At 40.2% G+C, this 22179-nt stretch overlaps 1 protein-coding gene and 1 pseudogene across 11 annotated transcripts in view; both read left to right on the forward strand.

Moving 5' to 3' along the window:
* Positions 1 to 22179, forward strand: part of FRY (FRY microtubule binding protein) — a 459465-nt gene that overhangs the window by 327154 nt on the left and 110132 nt on the right. For all 11 annotated transcript variants that reach the window (XM_036454766.2, XM_045588489.1, XM_045588490.1 and 8 more), the window contains 5 exons: positions 5891 to 6147; positions 6823 to 6969; positions 8459 to 8627; positions 9956 to 10046; positions 13409 to 13491. In XM_036454766.2, coding sequence (XP_036310659.1) covers positions 5891 to 6147; positions 6823 to 6969; positions 8459 to 8627; positions 9956 to 10046; positions 13409 to 13491 — 747 coding nt within the window. The remainder of the gene's footprint in view (positions 1 to 5890; positions 6148 to 6822; positions 6970 to 8458; positions 8628 to 9955; positions 10047 to 13408; positions 13492 to 22179) is intronic.
* Positions 15980 to 18162, forward strand: LOC123653233 (annotated as a pseudogene).

Consider the following 22179-nt stretch of genomic DNA (forward strand, 5'->3'; position numbering starts at 1 on the left):
ACTTGGCACATCTTTGCAAGTAATCTTTATGAATAAATTTTTTATAAACCTATATTTAAAAATTGTATTGGTCAATTAAGTTTTGCCTGAGCACACAGAGTACCTTGAGGGGAGGCTGACTTTGGTATCTTGAATTCATCTCCTTTGTCTCCCTCTCCACTGCCTTAGTCCAAACCCTCATGAGTCCTGCCCCAGCTGTAACACCCCTGACTGCCACCCACCTGCAAAGCAAAACTAAATCCATACAGCACTTCCTAACTCAAATGTGTCTGCCCAGTTGTCCTAAATATTGCTAATAACAGCTTCTATCTATTGAGTGGTTATAAATGTATATAAAGTGCCAGGGTCTGTGCTAGGCACTTTATATACATTTCACTTATAATTTAATCTTACACCCCAGGAGTAGAGTTTAGAAGGGAAGCTGTTGAGTCAGGCAGCCTGGGTTAATCACTGGCCCGGCCATGCACTAGCTGCTGGACCACAGGCAAGTCACAGAGCCTCTAAACTTGGTTTCTTTGTCTGCAAGAAAAATTACCTCACAGGTAATTTTTATGAGGTAATGAGCTAGTAATAATCAAGATATTAGTCCAGTCCTGACATGGGATTGTCACATCACCACTACCATTGGAATCATCATTTCTGTTTTACAGATGAGAAGCTAATGCTTAGAGATGTTCAGTAATTTGCTCAAAACCATATAATGAAGGAAGCAGACAAGTCGGAATTAAATTGAGACATTTTTCCCCAAAGCCAGTGCTATAAAATTGGAACACCTTCACCTATAAGACTTCTGTTCCAAACTTGCTTTCTGTCTTTTACCCAGTAAACCTTTATTTCATTCTCAGTTAATCCTTGCTTCTGTTCATGCTGGAAATGGCCCTCTCCCTAATTCACAATCATCCTTAAGATCTATTTAAAATCTACTACTTTGCAAAACCTCTCTATCTACCTGAGACAGAGTGAGCGACATCCTCTCAGCGGGCCTAAAACAGTGGGGGGGGGGGGGCACGAAAGGGGGGGCGCGTGGGAGAGACTCAAGAAAAGCCTTTTTTATCATTGACTCTCTTACAAATGTCCCCATTTTCCCCTCCTTTGCCTACCTTCACACAGCCTCCACCCCCTCCCTCTGCCCATCACCACACTGTTGTCTGTATCCACAGGCTATGCATATATGCTATTTGATTAATCTCTTCACCCAAGAAAATCTTTTTCAATAAATTAATTCTCTCCTTCAAAAAGTAAATTTTATTTTTATTTACTTCAGCCAACAGGTACTGTTCATGGGTCTTCAGAATACAGTGGTAAATAAAGCAGTCTCTCCTATCAAAGGTTCATCATAATCTAGTAATAAAATAAGGCTTACAATTATATGGCTATGGTACAGTGCAGAAACTGCAATAAATAAAGCACATTCTGCTGGGAAATGAAGACGTGGTCAGTTATTGGGCCAGGAACATCAGGAAAGACTTCGCAGAGAATGTGATGTCTGAGCTGCAGTTCAAAAGAAGTATAAATTTTCAAAGCAGTCAAATAGTTGACATTATGTGGGTAAGCAGGTAGCCATTACAGACCAATGAAATGTACGCTTGAACTCAGAGGTGTCAAATAGCAGGTTGTATTTGAGAGACTCAATAGTGGTCAATTGGCTAACATAATATATACAGGGACAGGGGAAACTTATGGACAGAGAGAAGCAGGAGTCAAATCTTGGAAGGCCTTGTATTGCTCCCTAAGGACTGTTTGGGCCAGTGATCTCCATGTCCTTCTTGAAACCCCTCAGAGCCCTGTGTACATCAGGGAGAGCATCCAGGCAAGGTGCTTGGGTTTTGAAAGCCACTGAACAGTTTCAAACAAGAATGCATTTTAGAAAGACAAGCTACAGTGTGGAGGGAACAGTAGAGGACATGCAGTCTAGAGAGATACCAGTTGAGAAACTATGACAGTCATCCAAGGAGGAAGTTATGAAAGATGGAACTAAGACAGCCCAGAGCAAGTGGAGAGGAGAGACCAGGATGATGAACCCTGGGTGGAGCACACAAAAGAGAGTGCCTGTGTGAATCTGGGGGCCAGTGGTGATGACCCCATCCTGAGAGCCATTCAGGGAGGACAGAAGGTTTAAGGTGAAGTGGGGAACATAAGCTCAACTTGGGATACTGAGTGTAGGTCTCTGTATAGACAGACCAGTGTCAAGGGGAGGCCAGCATAGCACCTCGTGGAGGAATAGAAGGATTTGGAACCAAGGGAGCAGATGAGATTGTGTTTGGACAGAGCCCAGAGTGAGAGAAAGAACCTGGACACCCAATTTCCAAGCACTGGGTCAAGGAAGGAAGGGTGAGGGAGGGCATGGAGGCGCATTGAGAGAGAATACCTAGGCACACTGTCTAAGTTTTTTAGTGGAAACCTGGAGAAGGAAGATTTATGAAGAGGGAGTGAACAGTCCACAGCCTTGAATGAAATAGAGAGATCCCAAAAGATAAGATCTAAAATTATTCTCTGGATTTCTCAATTCATTAATTACTGTCAGTAGTTTCCTTGGAAACAGAAGCAGGAGCCAGATCTCACCTGTGTGGCTGAGAAAGAAAGAAAGAGGGAGGGTGCTGCTATGGGGGATGCAGAGTAAGAGAATGAACAAGTTTTATTTTAGCAAGTTTATTACTGAGTGGGAGAAACTAGTAGAGGAGAGAGTCTGAACTTGAGGATAGAGGAAATAAGTAGTATGGCAAGTTTAACAAGAAAGGAAACTCATATGATGAGTTGCAAGCAGGTTTTCTTCAAGAATTGACTTTTGAAAATTTTGGTTTATGATGAATAACATTTTAGAAATAATGTGGTGTGTTTTTTTTTAAAGGTGGTTATAATAGCTCTTTTTTTTTTTCTGTATTTACTATTTAAAACCCTGTGGTGAGATTTTTATTACCCTCTAGAGACCTGGTGCATGAAATTCATGCATGGAGGAGAGGGGTCCCTCAGCCCAGCCTACACCCTCTCCAATCTGGAACCCCTTGAGGGATGTCCAACCACTTATTTATGTTTGATCCCAGTGGGATCGGGCCTAAACAGGCAGTCGGACATCCCTCACACAACCCAGGACTGCTAACTCTCAACTGCCCTCCCCTGCAGGCCTGCCCCCCCCACACACACACACAACTGCCTTCCCCTGTAGTTCTGCTTCCCCCCCAGCTGCCCTCCCCTACAGGCCTGGTCTCCCCCAACTGCCCTCTTCTGCTAGGCCGATAACCCCTAACTGCCCTCCCTGCTGGCCTGATTGCTGACAACTGCCCTCCCCTGCAGGCCTGGGTTCCCCCGCAAAAGTCCTCCCCTGTAGGCCTCCCCCCCTCAACTACTCTCCCCTGCAGGCCTGGTACCCCCAACTGCCCTCCCCTGCAGGCCTGGTCTCCCCCAATTGCCTTCCTATGCTATCCTGGTTACCCCTAACTGCCTTCCTCTGTTGGCCTGGTCACCCCTAAATTCCCATAACTGCCATCCCCTGCGGCAGCCATCTTGTGTCCACATGGGGCAGCCATCTTTGACCACATGGGGACGGCCATCTTGTGTCTTGGTGTAACAGTCAATTTGCATATTACTCTTTTATTAAATAGGATATTTTCAAATGACTTAATTCCTTGTCAGTAGCCAGCCAAGTTATTTGGGTCCTTCCCAAAGGAGCTGGAATATGTATATAGCAGTTCACTGACATCATCTCACATTTTATTTCATTTGTTTCTGGAGAGGTGAATTGGGGGAATTCTTTGCATATATATGGCTTTTTTCCCCCCTTCTATTTCCTTCAAAAACTCCTCTACAATCCAGGCCCTGGTAGAAGTGCCTGGGGTACCTCAGACCAAATCCCATCCTCTCTGCTCTGATTATCTAACAGACAAGAAGCATTAACATCATAAATAAAAGAGTGGATTTTGTGATATGTTAGAAGGTGATTGTATCTACAAAATGTCTGTAGACCACCCTGGCTGGCATGGCTCAGTTGGTTGGAACATCTTCCCATGCACAGAAAAGTAGCCCGTTCAATTCCTGGCCAGGGCACATATCCAGATTGTGGGTCAGTCCCTAGTGGGGGTGCATAGAGGAGATACCAATCAATGTTCCTCTCATTCAGTGACATTTATCTCTCTCTCCCTCCCCAAAAAATGTAGGCTTTCATACCACTGTTAAAGATGACAGATATTCTTTTTTTTCTTCTTTTTTTCTTTTTTTATTTTTTTTTTTATCTAAAGTTTTACATATGTCTCCTAATAGTGGTTGTCCTTGTGATTGAAAAGTTTACACCTTCCAACATCTCAGTCCTTTCCAGCAGAGTTTAAGTCATTCATTTGCCATGAAAGGGCTCTGACTCTTTATAACTAGAAATCCTTTTCCTTCGCTGAACTCCCAAAGCACACTGTTTGAGCCTCTGTGTGTCACTTGTCACTTTCTACCTTACCCCAGAATTATCCATGAACATAACATGACAGAGCCTCCTGCTCAGGGCTGGAACTGAGGTTTCAGTCTCCTCTCTCCACCCAGCACATGGCCTTGCACTTAGAAAAGGCCCAGTGTGTTGGAATGAAAGGCTGTTCTGATTTTACAAGGATCTGAACATGTATCATAGAAGTCCATAACATTAGTCATCACATCCATAAAATTTAAAAATTTAGTAAATTTTGAAATTTTGACTCATGTAAAAGATAACAACTTAACACTGTCTGATTCTTGTGGCACAGCATTAAATATGTATACTCTTAATCTTCAAAGTAAAAAATTGTAATTGTAATTTTAGGAAAAGGGCAAAATTAAAGCTATAGTATCAGGAATCCAGTGGGTTTTCTTGGTGTAATTCTTGTCATCTGTGCTGTTCTATTTCTTCACAGCCATGAGCGCTCTAAATGAGGTCCCCTCCCATGCCAGGTAGTAAGTGCATTAAATTAGCTTTCTTAGTTTCCTTAGGAAGAAAAGGTTTCTTTTCTAGAAGGTAGAAATCAGAGGTTATCTTAGATCTTGCAGTAGATGCATAAAGCTGTCCTTTTATTTCTATAAAAAGCTTATTCAGGTTATGAAATTAAACTGTTTGTGGCTGTGAACACATACAACATGCTATCAGAGAAAGTTTTAGTAAAATGACAGGGCTGCACACATAGTTTCAACCTTTGATTCATTTATGTCATGAAACAGAACATTGAGCATGCAGCTTCCCACATAGCTGGAAGTTTTTAAGTGGACTTCATGGACAGGAGCTTGCACACTGGGTGGATTTTTCCTGGAGACTCCCATCCCACTTTTTAACAGCTAATATTAATAGTACATAGAAGATGCTCTATTGGTTTGATATTGGTGCAGTGGAAAGGCAGCCACTGTTCTAATAGTCCTTACCACTGTTTATTTAGAGCCTACAAAATAACAAGCACCATTCTGAGCATATTACATAACATTATGATTCTATTGATATATTTAATCCTCACAATAGCCCAATGTGGAATCCAGTGGCCTCATTTGACAGATGAGGAAACGGAGGAACAGAGAAGTTAAGTAACTAACCCAGAGTCTTGTGCAGCTAGTGTGTGGAGGCACTGGATCTAATCACATGTCCTTTTGGTCTCAAGTCCCTTGTTCTGTCCATTCTAATGTACCTCTTCTATCAGCAATGGATTGAACTCAGGGGTCTTCCCCCTCACTCCACTCTCACCAAGCCATACTCTTCCCCCTGTGCTCTCTCTTTCCCGCACAAGGCACCAGATCTGAAGGGAAAGGCTAGAGGACAAGCATCAGTTTTAAGATTTCATGGCCTTGGGGAGCTGTTGTGTATGCAAGTGCCCTGTGTTATCTGTCAGTAGTGTTAATATTTTAGTTTATTTTAATGCCATAACACATGGTTCTCCATTACCACCCTTCTCTTTAGAGGTAAGCCAGAGGTTCCCCACAACGCACCCAAACGGGCGTCAGATTATGCTCACCTACCTGCTACCCTGGCTGCACAACATCGAGCTGGTGGACAGCAAACTCCTCCTCCCGGGGTCAAGCCCCAGTAGTCCAGAGGATGACAGCAAGAACCAGCAAGGAGAAGTGACCACTTCTCGTGGGCTGAAAGGGAACGGCTGGGGCTCCCCAGAAGCTACGTCTCTAGTCCTGAATAACCTCATGTACATGACGGCCAAGGTATCGTGCCCCCATAACATGGCTCCATCATTCCAGAAAATCTGGGCTCATCAAACCCTATGCTGCAAACCTAGGGAGTGGCATTTTCATTAAAAACTATGTGAACAGGGTGATGGTGATGGCTGCACCACAGTGTGATTGTACTTAATGCCATCCAACTGTACACTGAAAAATGGTTAAGCCCTAGCCAGGTTTGCTCAGTGGATAGAATGTTGGCCTGTGGACTGAAGGGTCCCGGGTTTGATTCCAATCAAGGGCACATGCCCAGTTACAGGCTTGAGCCTGAGTGAGGACTGTGCAGGAGGCAGCTGATCAGTGATTCTCTCTCATCATTGATATTTCTGTCTCACTCTCCCTCTCCCTCTCTCTCTGAAATAAATAAAAATATATATTTTTTAAATGTTTAAGATGTTAAACTTTATGTTACATATATCTTACCATAGTTTTAAAAATTATAAAATAAGTCTAACGTTTTTAATCACATGAATAAGCATTGCACATTACTAATTTGTGCGTTATAAATTGCTGAAAGTGGCATCTTTTGGATGGCTGGCCATGTGTCCCCTTCTATGGTTTTGAGATAGCCTTGACCCTTAAAAGAACTTTTAATCAAACATTTTGCCCCCCTTGTTTTCCCCGTATCTCCTGGGTCAGTATTTCTTTTGTGTGTTACAGTATGGAGATGAAGTTCCTGGACTGGAAATGGAAAATGTTTGGAATGCTCTAGCCAACAATGAGAAGTGGAGTAACAACTTGAGGGTCACCCTGCAATTCCTGATCAGCCTGTGTGGGGTTAGCAGTGACACACTTCTCTTGCCCTATGTAAGTTTCCCTGGGCTCTCCTCAGGCATTATCTTGTTGGTGGCTCCATCAGCAAGTGCAGATCAGAATGTGCCCTTTGCTCCAAGTAAAATAGAGATGTTCTTTTATCAGTTACTGAGGCTGCCTTCTATAAACATTGGACCCATTATGTAAGAGAAACTAAGTAAAGCATATTATTGCTAACAAAAGTATTTCACGTTTACATTTTGATGCTCTTCAGACAGAATAAAAATGCAGAATACCCAGATTTTTGTCTTCAAATTTAGTTGGTAGAAGATAAATCTACGCAGAGAGAAATCTTTCTGAGATGCCCAGTATATAGTGTTTGTAGTGAAAAGTGACATGATCATCAAAGACAGCATTTTTAAGCCTTAACTCACTTGGCATATGTGTATGGCTGTTTCCTGAGAGATCCTTGGCCCACCTGCTGTTTTAAGCTCCATCAGCCTCATTGCAGCTTCCATACCTCAGGTTTGACTCTGAGGACTCCAATAGCACAGAGCTTTATTCCAGGGTTATCAGTTATTTTTAAAATGTAAAATCATCCTGCTAAAATTCACTTGTTTCTAGGGGAGAAGAGAATAGCAGAAGACCAGATTCCTTTTTATTTCTTTCTTAATATATTTTATTGATTTTTTTACAGAGAGAAAGGAAGAGATATAGAGAGCTAGAAATGTCGATGAGAGAGAAACACCGACCAGCTGCCTCTTGCATACCCCCTACTGGGGATGTGCCCGCAACTCAGGTACCTGTCCTTGACCGGAATCGAACCTGGGACCTTTCAGTGCGCAGACCGACGCTCCACCACTGAGCCAAATCAGTTTTGGCCAGATTCCTTTTTAAACAAAAAAAAATAGCTCTCAGTTTTTCCCCATGGTTTCATATAAATTAAATCCTTTCTCAAGATAAAACTTTAGATGGCATGTTTTTTGCTTTTGGTTAGATTTCAGAAGCCCCAAAAGTAACTTTTGTAAATTCAGCCATTAGGAAGGGTAAGACATTTGACACATATTCACATCAGATGTGCTGTAGAGAAGGTGAGGTGTTTTTTGTTTTGTTTTGTTTTTGGGGGGATTTTTTTTTTTTTTTGGTTTTTTTTTTTTTTAATTGATTTTTTACAGAGGAAGGGAGAGAGATAGAGAGCTAGAAACGTCAATGAGAGAGAAATACCGACCAGCTGCCTCTTGCACACCCCCTACTGGGGATGTGCTCACAACCAATGTACATGCCCTTGACCGGAATCGAACCTGGGATCTTTCAGTCCGCAGACCAACGCTCTACCACTGAGCCAAACCGGTTTCGGCAGAAGGTGAGTTTTAATCCAGACACTAGGATTATCTCCAGGCAGCAGGAAGATCAGCTACCGGTGGTAGTTCCTGAGGATAACACTTCATGGAATTGAGTGGGTTATATTCTTTGCTGCCGACCCACTGGCATTATTGTGGACAAGGCTCTTTGAAATGTCCCTGTGTTCTGTTTTTCTTCCTAGATTAAAAAGGTGGTGATATATCTGTGCCGTAATAACACCATTCAAACCATGGAAGAGCTGCTCTTTGAGCTGCAGCAGACGGAGCCCGTGAACCCCATCGTCCAGCACTGTGACAACCCACCGTTCTACCACTTCGCTGCCAGCAGCAAGGTCTCCACAGCAGCCTCTGGTAGGGCCGGTGGACAACCTGTCCTGGGTCTGATGCTTCTTTGTGTGGAAACTGAAAGGATACAAGTGTTGCTACTTCTGATTCTGGCATGTATTTTCACTTAAAAGGTGGTTTAAATTGTGACAATATGGATGGACCTAGCCGGCATTATGTTGAGTGAAACAAGCCAGTCAAAGATAAATACCATATAATCTCATTTATGTGTGAAATCTAAAAACAAAATAAACAAATAACCAAAACAGAGAGAATACTTTGGTTGCCAGAGGCTAGTGGGGGGCTAGATAACAAAGGTGAAGTGATTAGTAAGTACAAATTAGTAGTTACAAACAGTCACAGGGATGTAAAGAACAGCATAGGGAATATAGTCAATAGTATTGCAAATACTATGTATGGTGTCAGCTGGGTAGTAGACTTATTGAGGTGAACACTTGATAAGGTATATAAATGTCTAATTACTATAATGTTGTACTCTTGAAACATATAATATGATATGTCAATAATAACTGAACAATAACTTTAAAAAAAAAGAAAGATGGCTTAAGAATAGCTGAGATTAATGAAATTATTTTGTAAGCATAACTGACAATTGGTTGCCCAGTATTCACATGCCCAGAGCTTTATACTTTAGGCTGATCCCAGGTAGGACACAGCATCACTTAGAAATCTCAGTCTGCACCTTCCATCTTGTGTTTATGGGATTCCTTTGGTGAATATTCTCTCGGAATTGACTAAAATACTATGTATGGTGCCTCTAACAATATTACTACTTTCCATAAATTGGCCTTTCAGCATCATTTTATGAAATATATACAATCCTCCTCAAATTCATTGAAGACAGCTTTGTTTTGGTTTATCACGACTACTTTCAAATCTCTCTCCTGGACTAGTCTCTCATGTCCTCTGTTTTCCCCACATCTAGCTGCCAAAGCAGCATTCCTGCAGACAAGCAGTAGCCTAGATGTCAGACACTCTAGAAACTTGGACTTGTTTCACTAACATTAGCTCAATAACTCCTGGACCCAGAAGTGCTAAAGCAGCTAACAGCAGGGACAACCATTGCAAATAAGCTCATTACCCAAGAAAGGTTTTCAAGAATGTTGTAACCTCAGTTTATAGGAGAGTCCAGGAATTTGACTATAACAGATGTCTGGGATTCTCCTGTTTCAGTGGAGTGGGCTTAGAGTTTGTTTAGAATGTCTGAGATTGTACAGAAAATAGAAGGTATCCTTCAAACATGAAATTTCACAGGAAATTCTTTCCTGGAATATTGAGACTTGACTCTGACCTCCGCCACATGCATTTTTTTCTAAGTGTCTTCTAATCCACAGGAACCACCTCCAGCAGCAACACAGTGGTTGCCGGCCAGGACAGTTTCCCAGATGCTGAGGAGGGCAAGATCTTGAAAGAGTCTGATGAGAGGTTGGTTCACAAATTGGCTAGATATCCAATTTAACTGTAGAGTAAACAGAGGTATCAATAAAAGTTTGTAGGCTTTATGAAATTCACACACATAGAAATCCTTCTTTATTCTTAGAAACTATGATTGACTTGCTATCTCTGCTCTGTATATCCCTGAAGACAACAATTTCTTCCTGAGCTGAACCTCACTTCTCTTAGGACCAAACAAAAACCATGAACTGTCCTGCTACTTGTAAAGTCCATCTGGAATTAGAGGGAATTTCATGTGAAATTTTCAAATCTGAGTATTGAATAATTTCTTAGCAATTGAGTCTTGAAGTGAATTCTATGAAACATCATATTTCTTATTTCACCTTTACCTTGTCACGTCTTGGTTTACCAAGAACACTATCTTCCTCTGCTCAAATAAGTGTTAATCTCCTTCCTATAGGCTGTTTGATAATATTTATTTTGCCCATATGCCTTTAATTGCCCAGGACCTACTCAGAAGTAAATAAAATCTGGATCATTGTTCCCTAGTTGATTGTGAAGAATAGAGACACAACCAAAAGAGACCAACAGGACTCGAATTAAAAATTAGAATGATGCCCTAACCAGTTTGGCTCAGTGGATAGAGCATCAGCCCTGCGGACTGAAAGGTCCCAGGTTCAATTCCAGTCAAGGGCATATACCTTGGTTGCAGGCACATCCCCAATAGAAGTTGTGCAGAAGCCAGCTAATTGAAGTTTCTCTCTCATCAATGTTTGTAACTCTCTCTCTTTCTCCCTTCCTCTCCATAAAAAATCAATAAAATATATTTTAAGAAAAAATTAGGATGATTCTATGGAATTGAAAACACTTTAGGGCTGAGCATTTTCTAGTGAAAAGGAATGGGGAGCACTTTCACTGAAGTAACAAGGATGAGATATAAATTCCTATTGGAGCAAATGCAATGGATTAAATAATAAAAATACCTCAGCCCAGAATGCCCCTGCAGACCTCATGGCTGTCCTCAGATTCAGTCATGACACACAGCAGGGGCTACAAGTGAGAAAAGTACCTGCCATCAGGCTGACTGCCCTAGAGTTGTGCAAGCTCATCCTCTAAATCAGTGTTTCCCAAACTTTTGACATATGTATACCCCTTCTATAATTTTCGTAATGCTGAGTCCCCCTCGTACTCATGAGAACATAGAATTAGGCGCAGCTAAGCACGGTGCAGTGCATATCCCCACCAAACTACGGTGCAACGTGTACCACCCCCCCAAACTCTTCCCGTACCCCTGGGGGTACGCGTACCACACTTTGGGAAACACTGCATGCCTCTGCATGTGTGCTGCTAGATCCCTTCCCTGTTGCTGAATGATTTCTTGGCTCTTCATGCACTGTTTTTGACTTGGCCTTTATCAGAATAAATATAATTAAAGGTAATAGGTTGTCACTTTTTCAATTCCCTAAGTGCCAATTATGTGGCCCAATTAGTATGAAACTAAGCAGATGTCCTTGAGTTTCTGTTTTATGGATTCACAAAGTAATAGCCCAAAAGATAGGACAATGAAGAATGTTTGAAATACAGAGTGATTGAGGAAAAGATAGATGTTTCATGAGAAAATAAAAGCTGCTACAAGTATCTACAAAATGAATAAGACAAAAATCATTATAGCCTTTAGAGTCACTATAAATTGTGCATTTACTTATTTGGCAAATCCAGTCACAAATGCACACCTGAGACAAGGTAGGCTCATAATGGCACATCCAGGACTTTTCCCTGAAACATCACTCTTGCTCCATGCACTAGGTGAGGACAGCTAGAGTGTGAAACAGGGTGCTGACCTGCAGTCAATTAGTACAGAATATCCAGTCAGTAATGTAGGGGCATAGCCCTACTTCGGCTTGAGATACTTACTGATTGCCTTAGTTATTTGTTTTGTCTGCATACATATTAAGTAGATCAAACCTGCTCTGTGTACTTTGAATAAAATAAATATAGACATGCCATTTCTCCCAGTCATACCCTTGCCTTGCCTTATAGATCTCCAGATGATATTCAAATGCTATTGGCTTAAAGGTCTTTGGTACCCTGAAGAGGAAAGGGCATTCTAGAAATCTAGAAATAATTATTATATTATTATTAAATATAATAATTAGTACATCAAAGTTTGATGGTACCTTGGAGTGTTGGAAACATTCTTGTATCATTTCTTTTTATTTCTACAACCCTAACAAAATAAATGATGAAATATTATTAGTATTACTTTTTAGCAGGTGTAGAAACGGTGTCCTCATTGAAGATAAAGGACTTGGCCAAGGTCATAGAGCTAAAATCCGGTGTCTTGCCTTCTCTCATTGGAACCAAAATCATTTCTGCACTGCCATTGTCTTCTGCATGACACTGGACAAACTGTTTCATTTGGCCTGTTTCCTCATTCATAAAGTAAACAGTGCTTATGTCAAAGATGAATAAGTGAGAGTAAATGAGTAATGTGTGTGAAGTTAGTATATTTCTACCTTTTTGATGGGGGGAGGGGGAGATGTTACTTCTCAATCCACAGAGAGACCATACAGAAAGAGCCTCTCTGATTATTTTACAACCCAACTAGTTACCTTTTTCTAAAACCCCTCCAATCGCCCTGGCTGATATAGCTTAATTGGTTGAGTATTCACCCCTGCACTAAAAGAAGGTTGCCAGTGTGATTCCTGGTCAGGGCACACGCCCAGGTTACAAACTTAATCCCCAGTAAGGGGTGTGCAGGAGGTAGCCAGTTGATGTTTCTCTCTCACAGTGATGTTTCTCTCTCTCTCTCTCTCTCTCTCTCTCTCTCTCTCTCTCTCTCTCTCTCTCTCTCTCTCTCTTTCTCTCTCTCTCTCACTCTCTCTCTCTCTTCTTCTCTCTCAAATCAATTAAAAAACATATTTTTTAAACCCTCTGATCATTTTAAGAGAAACTTTAAAGCCAGTAAACTCCAAGATATATTATGAACCACTTTTTTATGTCTTATCAATTTTCATTGTTTAATCATGCATCAGCTAGTTACTGACCATCTACCAGCTGCCAGGCTACCATGTGAATAAGGGATGTACAATATATTATTCAGTATTGCTCCATTTCATTTCCAAACAAATGTTATAATTCTCCAGTTCAGTATAACCTTAAAATGTTGATCTTTTCCAGATTTAAACTTGTGCTTATGAGCAAAAGCAACCTCTAGACCTCTCCAGGGAAAAACAAATGTTTGAGATACAATTTTTGCAGTATTTCTTAGGAAAAGCATCATTGGAACTAGCTGCCAAAAACTCAATCACTAGATAATAGCACGTGTTTATGAAAATAGCACATACACCATGCACAGCAGTATTTGATGATGATTGTTCTTGTATTTGAAGGTTTAGTAATGTCATCAGAGCCCATACTCGCCTGGAGTCAAGGTACAGCAATAGCTCTGGAGGGTCGTATGATGAGGATAAAAGTAAGTACCACCAGGTGATGGGTTTCAAATGGAATCCAGATGGTTGGAGAATAGAGTGCTAGCATTTTTCTTTTTCTTATTCTAATTGCTAAAAAGGGTCCTATAAGCATTAAACAATCATTTAATCCACTATGCAGATGAGCATAGAGCCAGCATCTGAAAAATAACAAAAAGCCAATCAGTGGACAAATTAAAATTACAGAAATTCAAATTTTTACTCAAACCTTTATTTTTTTTATATTCTTGGTGTAGTTGGGGAAAGGCTAGTACAAAATTGTCTCACTAGAAAACCAATATTGCAGTTATCGTGGGAGTGTATTTAATCTTTAAGCTTTGTGAATCAGCTCACCCAGAAAAGCCCTTTTTCACACAGTCTCTCAAAAGCATTGTCTCAGTAGCCAAATGAAAATTATGTTAAAATGGGAGATACAATCATCACAGAAATGCCTTTGTTCCTTGGAAAGTTGACAGAAACTGAAAAGCAATGCATTCACTGATTTTGTTGGAGTCCTGGATAGCATCTGTAGATACGGAGCAGGCAAAGAGTGTTACTTGGTCACAAGTCACAGAAATTCTGGAATCAAGAACACTTCCAGTGGTATTTAGGTATGCTAAGGAAATCAGTAAACTAACTGATGGAGTTTGTCTATTTTGGTGGAAATCAGAAATATGATATTTCATGGTTTAGGTTTATTTTGTAAGTCAATACTTAGGGCCTTTGTAGCTATCGTTTTTAATTGTTTTGTTTTTATGGGAAATTTGCAAAGTAGGGTAAGAGATGAGTAGGCCTAATGGCACCACAGTACAGCTGTTCTTTTTTACCTCTTTCTGCATAGATAAGAAATTCTCTGCCTTTCAAAATAGCCATGGGAGGATTGTCTAAAATCCATACATAATTATCAAACTTTAACTTAGGTGAAATTGCAGCTTTAAAACTTTTTACTATTATAGAACCATTAGTTTTAGGTAAAATAAAGCTATTTGTGTTTACCCTTCTTTCTGGTCCCCATCAGGGTCTGTGTCTGTGCCATCCAAACCCAACAGCCAAGTCTCAGGAGCACAGGCTGTGAGTTCCAGGAGGAACTAGATTTTACAGATGGGGAGAATAGTACCAAGAAATAGAGAGTTGTTGGTTCAAGAAAAGTCTGGTTACTATATATTTTGTAACCCAAAATTTGAGGACAGAAAAAAATGAATCATGAAAATGTTAAGAGTCAAATACTCCCCCAATACATGGCAGGTGTGATGTAACAAAAAATAACCACTCTGGCTGTAGAGTTTACATTGGGAATATCACTGTCCTTAGCCAGTTGATTCTTTTTTTCCCCCCAGCTGATTCCTTTAAAATGTATATCTTTGTTCTGAGTACAGAACACAGAATTTGGTAAAAAAAAAAAAAAAAAAAAAAAAAAAAAAAAAAATTCTATACTAAATAAAATATCAATCATTTAAAAATATATTTTTACAGTCCTCTGGTATTAAAATCTCACATTCCTTATATTTATTGAATAATGAATTGTGAAAGATTATTATAATAAAATGAGATGATAATTAACTCATATCATTAACTTTAGAGACAAAAAGAAAGAAGTTATGGAAGTATTTATAAAGAGGAAAAATGATAGTGAATTCAGATAAGAATTTAAAAGTCTAATATTATCATTATGGCTTCTATTTTACCTAGAAATGTTTATATTTTTTTGTACCAATATAAAGAAAATGGGAAAATTTTGGTGCAGAATTTGAACCCAATTGAGTCAGTATCAATAATATTTTTTACATGATTACTGTTATTGAACAGAGAGATTATAGTTCATAGCATGTAGTTTGGGTTCTGAGAGATTTTACTTTTAGCTTACTCATTATAAAAAAACATGAAATCAAACTACTCAAACAGATCTTGTCACAAAAAGCCATAAAATACATACTAAGATTTTTTTCCCAGGTGTTCAAGTCATAGGACTTGACTTTGTTTTAGAGCAGTGGTCGGCAAATTCATTAGTCAACAAAGCCAAATATCAACAGTACAACAATTGGAATTTCTTTTGAGAGCCAATTTTTTAAACTTAAACTTCTTTTAACACCACTTCTTCAAAACAGACTCGCCCAGGCCATGGTATTTTGTGGGCCAAAGAGCCACATGTGGCTCCCGAGCTGCAGTTTGCTAACCACGGTCTTAGGGAAAGCAGCAGATCTAATAGAAAGGAGTACTCATGGCTTTGGTAAATGGGTCCTCCCTGATATAATTTTGGTTCTAGCTACACATTCATGGATATAGCCTATGCCACAAGAAAAGGAAAGTTTAGTAGACTCAATTCCAAAACCTTATGGCCAGGCATCTGGTATATATTAAGGGCAATCATTTCCACCCAGAATTCCTGAGGGTATCAGCAGATCTGGGTAGACTAAGAAGGCATCAGGAGAGACCTAGTTGTCCAAAGCTTCATGGTATAAGTTGGGTTTATCCAAAAGGAAAGACTGTGTACAGTATCTTAGTGTATTTTCTGTTAAAACATGCACGCGCGCGCGCGCGCGCGCACACACACACACACACACACACACACACACACACACTGATAGCATCTTGAGTAAAATGGACACCCTCATCTATAAAGCAGCTTTTTACCAATATTACGTAAGTTTTTTCTCCTGGGGTGAGGGAAAATTGGGTTTTGCTTGGTCCTAGTGCATGTCCTCCATTTCACAATCAGTTTTCATACACCCTCCTCCAGCTCTGCTAACATTTCTACCCTGGACCGGCAGTGTTGAATCAACTACTTCTCACCACCTTTCAAAAGTACAACCAAGAAAAACTGTATTTGGGAGAAATTTCCTAAAGATGATATCATTCATCCTTTCTCTTAATACACTAAAGCCTGTGCCAGGATTAAGCAGTTTATCTGAAGCCACATACCTGGGCAGTACCAAGTGGCCCCAAATGCCCTTGCTCTTAAATGCCTCTGGCCTACAGGGAGAGCGTTATAAGAAATAACTCTGTGAAACTTATTGCTATGTTTATATTACATTTGAGGAAGTACATTAATTCAAAAACATTTATTAATTCTCTACTAAGTGCCAGATACTGTTCCAGGTAACAGGGAAACAACAATGAAAAAATAGAGGAGGTTCCACCCAGCTCTTTAGAACTAGGGAGGCAGCCATGGATGGTAACTGTGATCTGTGTCCCAGAGGAAAATTAATGCAGGGCAAGGGGACAGAAAGTGATTGGGCAGGGGTTGATTCTAGTATAATTGCCACAAAAAACCTCTGCAATCAAGTGATATTGGGCAGAGACATGCATGATATAAAGGACCAAGCCACTCTGCTAATGAGGAAGAGCCTGCAATCCCAAGGAACAGAAGATGCAAAGGCTGTGAAGCTGATTAGTGCCTAGCATGGTCACAGAGCAGCAAGAAAGCCAATATGGTAGAGTGGATTGAGCAAGGGGGCGGCAGTGGGAGAGAAGCAGAGGAGGAATAGGATGAAGATCTTGTAAGACCTAAAAGGCCATAGTATAGATTTTGGATTTCATTTTGAATGTGAAGGGAAGCCACTTGAATGTGAAGAAAAGCACATGAATGGTCCTACACCAGTATGGTAATTATTTTCTACAATGAGGCTTTGAGCACACTTCTACCAACTATTCATAGTGTTATTAATTGCTCATCAACACACGTGGTAGAAGAAATAGTTCTAGTAAATGATGCCAGTGAAAGAGGCTTTTTGAAAAGATCTCTAATGAATTAGGTGAAAAAAGTTAAAAGTGCCAGTTCATGTAATTCAAATGGAAAAATGTTCTGGATTGATCAGAACTAGATTCAGAAGAGCTGCTGTGTCTAAAGGCCAAGTGATCACCTTCTCAGACACTCATTATGAGTGTCCACTAGGCTAGAGCCTCTTATAGCCAGGATCAAACAAGACAGAACAATGTGGTATGTCTTGCCACTGATGTAATCAGCTATGAGAGTTTTGAGCACACAGCAGGTTCTTAAATGATGTACGGTGGATTCAGTGGAAACTCAGTTTTCACTGGTATCCTGTTCCCCAAAGAAAAATGGACAGAAGGAAAAGCAATCAACTCTTCTTGTCAAAACAGCTCCAGTGGCAGGAGGCCCTTTTTAAATAGACAGAAATTACTTTCAGAAAATTGGAACATATGATGCTGGAATGGACATTTGGAGAAAGAGAAAACCTAGAAATTTCCTTTAGGATGTTATACTGTGAAGGAACTTTGGAGATAGTTACTTTGGAGAAAAGGGGGTAATTTTTAACTGTCATTATATGGCATGTAATCAAGTGCTCTCTTATACTTCCAACAAAGAAATTAAAACATGATTTTTTGCTTATATGTCTCCAAACTTAATGGTCAAATCCTGATGTTCAAATGCCACCATCTAAAAGGTAACCAACTGTGGGAGGATGATCCAGTGAAATTAACTCTGTAGCATGTGGACAGTAATCAGCACCTGAATAAAGCTGCAGAATAGGGTAGTCACGTGCCCAGGATTAGAGCCTACAATGGAAGCCAGTCATCACAATGGCTTCTTTGAAACATTACCCTTCCAGAAATATACTGAGATCAAATTTACATAAAGAAAACAAGTAAAGATTAGCTGACTACTTCAGCATACATTTCTGCCACAATCTTTTAAAGTGTTTTTTATTTTAGAGAGAGAAAAAGAGAAAGAGGGAGGGAGGGAGGGAGGGAGAGAGGGAGAGAGAGAGAGAGAGAGAGAGAGAGAGAGAGAGAGAGAGAGAGAGAGAGAGAGAGAGAGAGAGAGAGAGAGAGAGAGAGAGAGAGAGAGAGAGAGAAAGAGAGAGAGAGAGAGAGAGAGAGAGAGAGAGAGAGAGAGAGAGAGAAACATTGATGTGAGAGAGTAACATTGATCAACTGTCTCCTGCATGCCCCCTACCAGGGATCAAGCCTGCAACCCAGGCATATGCCCTGACTGAGAATCGAACTGGCAAGGCTTTGCTGAAGGAAGGGCTGTATGGACTCCAGATGCCTAAGGAGAGACTGGAGTGGGAAGCATTGTGGGAGACATGGAAAAGCAGCAGCCAGGAGTCCTGCATTTGGTCATACATCCCAAACCAAAACAGCCCATTTTTCCTGAAAAGCTCTAAGCTGCTCCTAGTAGCCAAATCACAGAAAAAAGAAAACCCGCCATAGGTGATATAGCCCTCCACACTCTCTACCAGGGATCAAGCCCGCAACCCAGGCATAGGCCCTGACTGAGAATCGAACTGCAACCTTTCGCTGCCTCTCACCCCTATATTTTGACCTTTTCAGAGGAGAAAAAAAGTAAAGGCCAACCAATGGTTTGAACAGTCTCAGGGAGCATCAGTGACTGGACTGGTGAAAGAGCCATCTGCTCCACTATCCCAGTAAGCTGCTTGGAACTTTCCCTACACCTGAGAGCTAATCAAAACTCCAAGTTTCCAGCTGACCCCACCAGACTGCATACAAGGATATCTGCCCATCCAAGGGTAGAGTAATATTTTGGGCCACTTGCAGAGGAGCAGCTCCAGGACAAGGAAACACACCCACCACTTCCTTGAAATCTAAACAGCACCTCCCCCTCACAGGAAACCCAGAGGTCTAGACTCTCAATTTTGCCTAAATTCCATTCAAGAAAAGTTTAAACTTAAACTTTTAAAATCAAATTTCTATATAGATTTTATATTGCAGTGGGGACTTCAATGACATTTGTTTTGCTATCATCTGTGATGGTAATGGATGCTTTTTATTTCAACATGGGGTGAAAAAATTGAGGTGGACAAAATGGTTTTTCAATGCAGTTTTAATTGCTTTTTACAATTTTTAAAAATTGTCTTCTGGGCATAGAATTATAATTGCCTTCCAAAAAGAAAAATGTTAAATAATGTCTGGTCTCACTGAACAATTAAAATATCAGTTGTTCTTGAGTCAGTTGGCTTATAGACTTTCATACACAAACAAATTTATTATATTTTTAACTTCTTAACTTAATTCAGCTGATTATGCTTAATACCCAACACTCTTAGTACTATAACAGATTTTCCCCAGCAATAAATCTGGTTTTTTGTTTATGATTGTACTTAGCAAAAGGCCTCCAGAGGTAATTCATTATTTGAATATTTGAAGATAATACGTTTAATGGTGTGTGTGTTTTTTTTAACTGTTTTCACTCCATACTCAGAATTGCTTCATTGTCAATTCATATTTAGATTAGGTTCTTAAATTGAAATGATGTACTGCCTTTTAAAAAAAATAGAATTTGACTGACATTTTTTAAAAACTGAATAAATAAAAGGATTGCTTTGATCAATTATACGAAAATTAAGTAAAATAAAATAAAAGATAAAATGGCTCTGCTGCTCTTTGGAACATAAAACTATAAAAAGGGAAAGAGTGTAGTTGGGAGACAGGAAGGAGGCTATTGCACTAGCCCATGTGAGAGAAGGTGCTGGCTTAGACTAGGGAGTTAGTGATAGAGATGGTGGAAAATGATATTATTGTGGATACCTTTAGAAGGTAGAGCGCATTGAATATGTAGAGGGTAGCAAGTCACTTAACCTTAGTTTCCCCTCTAGTAAATAGGGATGATAGGTACCTATTATTGGGCTACTAATATGGAAAGTGTGTAGACCAATGCCTGGCATAAAATAAGTACTCCCTGTGTTAATTTTAATGTCACTGTTGATATCATCATCATCATCATCATCATCATCATCATCTTCGTAACTGAGTTGGATACGAGCTATGAGAGAGAAATCAGGAATTATCTAAGGCTCCTGTCCTTAGAAAACGGGAAATATGGGGCTTCATTTTATTGAAATAGGGGAGATTAGAGAAAGAGCAGGTTTCACAGTGGTGGGAATTCATATGATTTAATGGGTTTGTTAGTGTGTGTATCTATATTTTCTATGGCTCTATAAATTAAGCATCCAAAAATAAAGTGATGGGTGGGTGTGAGTGTGCAGCATGAGTTCCCATCTTGCAGCCTGGGCTGCCAGGATAAGGCTACGGCTGCCCATGACCCTGAACTGTAAATAAGCGGAAGGATTAAAAATGGCAGCAAAGTAAGTGGGTGCTGCATAGATATGCTTCCAGAAACAAACTGGAATTACAACTAAAATACAGAAAAACTTCCTAAATAATCAACAGAAAACTCACAGGAGAGCCTGAGGACCAAAGCTGGAGATTGCATAGAGACTGGTAGCAGGGGTAGAGGTGCGAAAGGGCTGGCCAGGTGCCCACAGACAGCAACTGAAGTCCCGGAGAGATACCTCAGTTATTGGGGGTTGCCACTAAGAACTCTGGGATCTAATCCCAAAACTTGGCTCTACAGCAGAGTGCACCAAAACTGAGAAGGGTACCCACATAACATCTGGCTGTGAAAAGCAGCCAGGAAGTGACAGCTGAAAATTTAAGACCCTCTATCTTAAAGGGCCAACACACAAAATTCCCTATGTAGCCACCCACCTTGTGCTTTGGCAAAGGAAGTGTGAAGTGGACTGGAACTGTGAGAGCAGAAGCCAAGATTGGGGTCTCAGTGATAGAGCTCAGAAGACAGACACTGCAAGTTTCCCGGGCTAAGTCATTCCCTCCTGCAGCAGAGGACATCTTTTCCACATAGACATCTGCTTTGCCTGGGAAGAAGACAGTTTACACACACTATTGGAAAACACTTTTCCCTGAAGCCACTTAAGAGTTTAAAAATAACAATTAGCCTTCAGGTAGAAGCAACTACCTCACCCTGTTGAAAAAAACTCTCACCATACCTGAAGATGATTGCCTATGGGCAAATTCAAGTTGGAATCCTATCAGTCTGTAGGCTGAGGCAGTCTCTAGAGGCTTTGAGTCTTTGCCTAATATAATTAGTCAGAAACAGCCTTTAATACTGCCCTGCACTGGAGATTGAGAGGTGTAGCAGATCTAACAAATGCAAAGTCACAAACCCAAACAGGCAGCCAAAATGAGGAGACAAAGAAACAACCCCACAAATGAAGGAACTAGAGAATTCTCCAGAAGAAGAGATAAATGGAGCAGAGATAAGAAATTTATCTGAAACAGAGTTCAGAGTAATGATGGGAAAGATGCTCGACAGCATGAAAAAAGATACAGTAACTATGAAAAAAAGAATAGTCTGAGATAAAGAATAACATAACACAAATAAAAAGCACATTGGAAGGAATACTCAGCAGATTAGGGGAAGCTGAGGATTGAATCAGTGAATTAGAAGACAGAGTTGAAAATATCACTCAATCAGAGAACCAAAAAGAAAAAACAATTATGAAACAGAAGGACAATTTAAGGGAGCTGTGGGACAATGTGAAACATAACAATATTATAATAGCAGGTCTGTCAGAAGAAGCAGAAAAGGAGAAGGGAATAGAGGATGTATTTGAAGAAATAATAGCAGAAAACTACCCTAACATGGTAAAGGAAAAAGTCGCACAAGTTCAGGAGTCACAGAAAACCCCAAGCAAGAAGAACTCAAACACAGCATAATTAAAATGCCAAAATTTAAAGACAAAGAGAGAATCTTAAAGGCAACAAGAGAAAACTGTTACCTACAAAGGAGTTCCCATAAGGTTGACACCTGTTTTCTCATCAGAAACTTTATAGGCCAGAAGAGAATGGCATGGAGGATTCAAGAAAGCAAGGATCTGATACTAATATTACTACATCCAGCAAGGCTATCA

The sequence above is a fragment of the Pipistrellus kuhlii genome, unplaced genomic scaffold (assembly GCF_014108245.1).
Source record: "Pipistrellus kuhlii isolate mPipKuh1 unplaced genomic scaffold, mPipKuh1.p scaffold_m20_p_3, whole genome shotgun sequence".
NCBI lineage: Eukaryota > Metazoa > Chordata > Mammalia > Chiroptera > Vespertilionidae > Pipistrellus > Pipistrellus kuhlii.